This window comes from Cynara cardunculus (assembly GCF_001531365.2).
Source record: "Cynara cardunculus var. scolymus isolate 2C chromosome LG 13, CcrdV1, whole genome shotgun sequence".
NCBI classification, from domain to species: Eukaryota; Viridiplantae; Streptophyta; class Magnoliopsida; order Asterales; family Asteraceae; genus Cynara; species Cynara cardunculus.
This window is the reverse complement of record NC_037540.1, coordinates 40,929,721-40,936,156: the sequence shown is the minus strand read 5'-3', so window position 1 is coordinate 40,936,156 and position 6,436 is coordinate 40,929,721. Positions and strand designations below refer to the sequence as shown.

Here is a 6,436-nt window from a genome sequence, read left to right as displayed (position 1 = left end):
CAAACATTAATTTTCATTAAACACAAGACTGGGGGTAAAATGGTAATTTTATGTCATTCAGACTGTTGATTCAGAACAGTTTCCAAACAACCTTTTTCTATCTGGCACTAAATCATACAGAGTCTCTTAATCATCCTGACCACTTAATCATGCTGTACTAAACCATTCAGCAACTGCCAAACAGCCCCTAACTCCTCTTTAAAAAAAAACCCTGGAACTTATATTTGAGCATAAACGAGGGGCTATGGTTGAAACTTACTGAAAATCAAAGCAATTCTTTTTTGGAAAGGGTGACCGGGCCAAAGCCCGACTAATCCCCGGCAAATTTGGAGGCTAAACATGACCTCACTTAAATGTCGCCAACACTCTCCTCCCAGGGCTCGAATTTGGGTTCATGACTATGTTTTTCCCAAACCTTACCACTAGGCTGGAAGGTCTTTGACCAAAGCAATTCTTCAGGGACGAATTCATTGAAGAGATAGTAGTCGATGTGTCAACCATTTATTTGTAACAATACCAACTTTCAAGTCTAGCTCTGTTCTTTCTTAAGAACTCACTCCAGCATCGGAAAAATCTAACCGAACAATCTTCGCTACTTTGTGCCGCAACTTGGAAGTCTAGCTATCTATCCGTTGGACATCGTTGCTAGAAAAATGAGGCGCAATCATATCATAACTTAAATGTAGAGTAATCTAATAAAGTTTCACAGATTCCCATACCACAAAACAAAATAAAAGTTAGCTTCAAAACAACACTTGGAAACTGTTTGGAAAATGCTGAAAGATTTGGTTCATAATGATTAAGATGCTCTGTATGATATAATACAGAATGAAAAATGATTGTTTGGTAAATGCTCTGTATAATCAATTTTGTTGTAAATAGACAAGTCTGACATTCCTTCAACTTCTATCAATCACTAATGATGCAAATATTTGACCAAAGTAACCACAAGGATGGTGTCTGATTGGTTTGAGCTTAGGTCCAAAGGTCAAAAGTACCATGAGGTTCCAGGTTCAAATCCAAGGAGGAATAAAAATCCCCTTATGGCCACGGAAGTTCAAATACGGTGACTCCGGGCTATCTACAAAGCAGGTAGTCGCCATGGGATTAGTCGTTTCACATAACGGGTTGAACATCCAGGTTAATAAAAAAATATATATATATTTGACCAAAGTAACAATAATTATAAAACAGACAGACCACCCTTTACCTTTGTTCAACAAAGCAACACAGACAATTAAAAAAGAGTATTGCACCTTAAATTAAAAGATTCAATAGATAAAAAGAAAATGAAATCTTATTAGCTTAGGAATAAAACCTAACTTCACAAACTTCTTAGATCAGACAACATTCATACAGAAAAAATGTTACTCAACAAACTTCTTTGTAGTATCTTTTGACTGATTCAAGAATCTTACGGTCTTATCTGGTAAGAGTGAAGGCAAAGACTGAAAGTTTTACCCGGTAAGTGAGGACGATAACGCTTACCACGATTAGCGCTTACTGGGTAAATTGTTGCATATGTTACATTTTAATGAACTAAAACCTTACGTGGTAAGTAAGTGATAGTATTGAATGTTGCCGGTAAGCACTTATCCGGATAAGCGTTTGGTAAACGGCCCCTTAGGAGTTGTTTATCAAACGTTTGTTAGGTATCACTTAACCTACCACGTGAACATGATAAGGACCAAGTAAGTGAAGGAGAAAGACTCTTATCCGATAAGCACTTACTAGGTAAAAGATGTTTACCAACAATCGATTTTTTGATGGTAAAAAATTGTTACCTAATAAAGTGAGGATGGTAATGCTTGTATGAGTAAGCGCTACTCAAAAAGCATTTGGTAAATATATCACATTTTTTAAAACACAGGGTAGAAACATATTCAGGTATGTGTATGTATCCATAATGCTCAACATGGAGTATCCTTCCTTATCCTATACATAAGCTTAAAAGAGTGGGAAAGTTGTGCATACAGAATCTTTCACTGCACATACCAATTTTCTAATACTAGTTTTCACCCATTACTCTCTCTCTCTATATATATATATATATTGGGAGGTTCAAATGAGAACAGTAACTAAACTGTCAAATCACGTGCAAAATTACATTAACGGTCAACAAAAGGGTATGCAGGCGACGTGTCCTGCAACCTCAAGTCATGGCCAAAGTTGCATGAATCACATGTGATTTTAGTGTAGGCGACATGTCATGCAACCTCAAGTCGTGGCCAAAGTCGCATGAATCACATGTGATTCGACTTTATTCTTCTTATTCTCTTATTTAGAAATCCTTCATTTTACGAAAACACAACAATACCTTTATATGGTAGTGTTCTGACGACTTGGCCCGCGACCTTGCCAAAGGTCAGCCGCGTATCCTGTTTAGCATCACATTTGATTTACTATATGTTCTTGCTTTCTTCGTTTCTCGTAAAATGAAGGTGTTCTTGTTTAAACACTTCCCTGTATATAGAGAAGGTACAAATGAGAAGGCTAAATATGTATGTGAATCATTAAAAAGAAATCTAAAAATATTTATTTGAAGATGTATACGTATCCCCACCCGTTACAGACTATTCGTATCAACAAAATTTCAACATGTACTAATTGCTCTCATATAATAAAATTACCTACATGATCAATAATTTTGACCTAAAGATACCAATTACTGCAAGTAAAGATTGCATATTATCTCATAATACCTGATAGATCTTCAACAGCAAAGTTGCTCCTTTCAAATGTTCAGAGTCTTGTGAATAAATAAATAAAGGACAGCATCTGAATCTATGATTATGATATCCTCCAAAACAAACAATACTAATCTATTATTGTCAAACTGATAACAACACAGATCAAACAAAGCAAAAGAAACACCCAATAAGCAAATAGAGTCCCTTCTTTTACAAACCCAATAATCTGTATAAACTTACAAACCAGTTTCCAAAGTGTTGTTTCATATATGAAACTTTCAGAACTGTTTATGAAACTACAATGTATAAACACTGTGAAAACAGGTTTGCAAGGTTAAATGATTTATTGGTTTTATAAATGATTGTATGTCTAAGCAAATAAGCCATATCCATAAAAATCATTTAATTATGACTCCAGAATTTGAAAGCATTTAGCTTATAATGAATTCTATGCTCTTTATGTGTCAAATATATGCACAACAAAAACTATCCTTTTTCTTATTAACCTGGATATCCAACCCGCTATGCAAGCCGACTAATCCCAGGGGCGATCACCTGTTTTACAGATAGCCCGGAGTCACCGCATTTGAACCCCCATGGCCACAAAAGGATTTTTATTACTCCTTCGATTTGAACCTGAGACCTCTTGGTATTTTTGACCTTTGGAGCCAAGCTCAAACCAATCAGGAACCACCCTTGTGGTTAAAAAAAAAACTATCCTTTCAAACATGGTTTTTGAAACTTTAATTGACCCTTACTTTTGCATTCCTTTTTACCAAACAACCATCTGCTCATTGTGGTATAATTCAAAAAATCAATAACTCTTTTACTAACCGTATTCTGTCATTGTATTTGTGCCCGAAAAATGCCTGCCATCTTGACGTTTTGTAGCTCGTTTTTTGATCTCCATTCTGAATCGCAATCATGATCACAAGAACCCGAAGATATTGAAATGGGCAAAGGCAGATGAACTTTTGGTTACCAGTAATCTCCACAAGAACAAACTCCTTCTCTGAAGTGATGAAACCGATTCGAATCTCGTAAGATTATAATTCGACGAAAAACACTCGATATAAACTTCATAGCAGTATGACAATCGCCACAAACCCTGAGATTCTTATAGATTCGGATTGGTGTTCCCTGTGGCAATTCCAGAAGCCCGAACGCCACTGCTAACTTCTCACTGTGATAAGCAAGACCAAGTTCTTTACCTTCTTCATCGATATTATGCAACGCGAAATTCATATCTGGGACATAACCGGCTTCTCGAATCAACATCATAACCTCATTGATCTTTGAATAAATCGCGTTCCACTTTTCATGGCTTCGATCTTCGGACATAAAGCTGTGAACTTTACTATTGATTTCCATCCAACTGTAGCCCGGTTCCTTGTTTACACCTCTTGATTTCATTAGCCTTCGGATTCTTGCAGCATCATCCCATTTACCTGCCGAAGAATACAAGTTTGATAGCATGATATATGGAACGGCATCTTGAGGTTCTAATTCGAAAAGGGTGTTTGCCGCCTTTTCTGCAAGCTCTATTTTTCCATGAATCCTGCAAGCGGAAAGCAATGCTTTCCATACAGTTGCATCAGGTTCGATAACCATTTCATTCAGTAGCTCCTCGGCTTCGTGTATCTTCCCTGACCGACCCAAAAGGTCAATCATACAAGCGTAGTGATCTGGACCTGGCTTTATATGGTAAACATTGACCATTAAGTTGAAGTAATGACGGGCTTGATCCACAAGTCCAGCGTGACTACAAGCGAATAGCAAGCCGATGAAAGTTATGAAGTCAGGTTTTATTCCACTTTCGATCATCTCATTGTAAAACACCAACGATTCCTTTGATTTACCGTTTTTAGCATAGCCGATGATTAGCGCAGTCCAGGTTATTACGTTCTTGATATCCATCAAAGCAAAAACTTTGTTAGCATGTTCAATGCAACCACAGTTGGTGTACAATGTCACAAGAGAGTTATCAACTGATAAAGATGAAGGAAAACCTGATTTGATGAAGTCGACATGAACTTGTTGTCCAAAATCAAGAACAGTGAGTTCTGCACACGAACTCAAGATGCTGGCAGTGACAATCTGGTCTGGTTTGATCCCAGAAATTCTCATTTTACAGAATAATTTGAGAGCTTCCTCGTAAGCGCCATTATGAGTGTAGCCAGTGACCAATGAAGTCCATGAAACCACATCTTTTTCCTCCATATTATTGAACACCTCGAATGCACACCATAAGTCTCCTCTTTTGGCATACATGTCCACAAGAGCATTGCTTACAAGAATGTATTCCCCAAACCCGGTTTTCATAGCCAAACAATGGATGGATTTTGAAGCTTTAACATTGTTTAAGGAAGCAAAGCAGTTTAACACAGATGGGTAAGTGAAATCATCGATTTTCATGTTCTTGGTATGCATTTTCTTGAATAAAAGAAGTGCTTCCTGTTTGCAACCTTGCCTCACACACCCAACAATCATAGAGTTCCAAGAAACAACATCTTCAACTTCCATAGTCTCTAATGCAACCCTAGCATCATTTAAACTCCCACATTTTGCATACATGTCTACTAGCGCACTCTCTACAAACACATTGGCAGCAAAACCGCCCTTCACAATGCAACCATGAACCTGTACCCCAAACCTAATAGCCAAGATTTCCCCACAAACAGTCAAAACACTAGGAAATGTATACTGGTTAGCCTCAACTCCTTCAGACTTCATATCCCGAAAGCACTCGATAGCACCAAGTTGATCCTGGTTCTGTGAGTAGCCAGTGATCATTGCAGTCCAAGTAACATGATTCTTGCCATAAGACATCATCTTGAACAGATATTTAGCTGCTGAGACCTGCTTGCATCGTGCATACATGTCAACAAGTCCAGTCACCACAAAAACATTTGCATCGAACTGAGTTTTAATTGAATACCCATGAACCTGCTCCCCTCTGGACAACAATCCATTTGTCGAACACATCCTAAGAACACTCCCTAAAGTAAATTGGCTCGGCTTGTACCCTTCATTCTGCATTTCACAAAACAGCCTCATCGATTCAAATTCTAACCCCAATCTACAGTACCCAGAAATTAGTGAAGACCATGTAATGGAACTCCTCTTTGGAGTATCATCAAATAACTTATGCGCCTCGATCACCTTCCCTGAGTTTGCATAACCAGCAATCATGGTATTCCATGTAAACTCATCTTTCTCAGGCATTTCATCGAATAGGTAATGTGCTTCATTGACCCGGCCTGATTTCCATAACTCATTCAGCTTCTGATTCAAGTTGTAAACTGATGTTCTTACGGGTATCACGGAATTAGCAACTTTGTGAAAGTTCTTTGCAAATTCTACACAGCCATGACGAAGATAACAAGCCTTGTGTGAAATAAACATGTAAAATAGTTTATATCTGAACATAGCACACCACCCAAAATCAAATATATCGGTTAAAGATCTTCCTCAAAGAAAAGAATACAATCAGACTCTTGAACTTAAAAATGATTTGAATATGTCTCAACAAAAGAATTCAAAGAACAACACAAACATGAAATATTTTCAGAAAACAACACTACCGCCGAATCGCCATACCCCCAGACACAGTGAAGAGAAGCAGAAACACCGGTTTTCACAGAGTGCCTGTTGGAAGAATAACATTTAGGGCCTGCTTGGTTCAAGTAAAGGAATGGGAATGTTAATGTCCATTGCGTATCGCTGTTTGGTTGAAATTGAGGAAT

General features: G+C 37.7%; 1 protein-coding gene across 1 annotated transcript; it reads right to left on the bottom strand.

The window, feature by feature from the left end:
• Positions 1-3,447: 3,447 nt before the first annotated feature.
• Positions 3,448-6,223, bottom strand: LOC112525958 (putative pentatricopeptide repeat-containing protein At5g52630). The gene is made up of 2 exons (XM_025136293.1): positions 4,534-6,223; positions 3,448-4,452 (listed from the first exon to the last, which is right to left on the bottom strand). Exons 1-2 carry the CDS (start codon positions 6,117-6,119, stop codon positions 3,669-3,671), a joined length of 2,370 nt encoding a protein of 789 aa, XP_024992061.1. The 5' UTR covers positions 6,120-6,223; the 3' UTR covers positions 3,448-3,668.
• Between the last annotated feature and the right edge of the window lie 213 nt (positions 6,224-6,436).

Bases quoted from the DNA above. Each gene is read 5' to 3' on its own strand.
- LOC112525958 (XM_025136293.1), bottom strand. From the start codon at position 6,119: ATGTTCAGATATAAACTATTTTACATGTTTATTTCACACAAGGCTTGT. The intron at 4,453-4,533 runs GTTGGTGTTTTA...ATTCGCTTGTAG, and splicing joins AACGGTAAATCAAAGGAATC to TCACGCTGGACTTGTGGATC.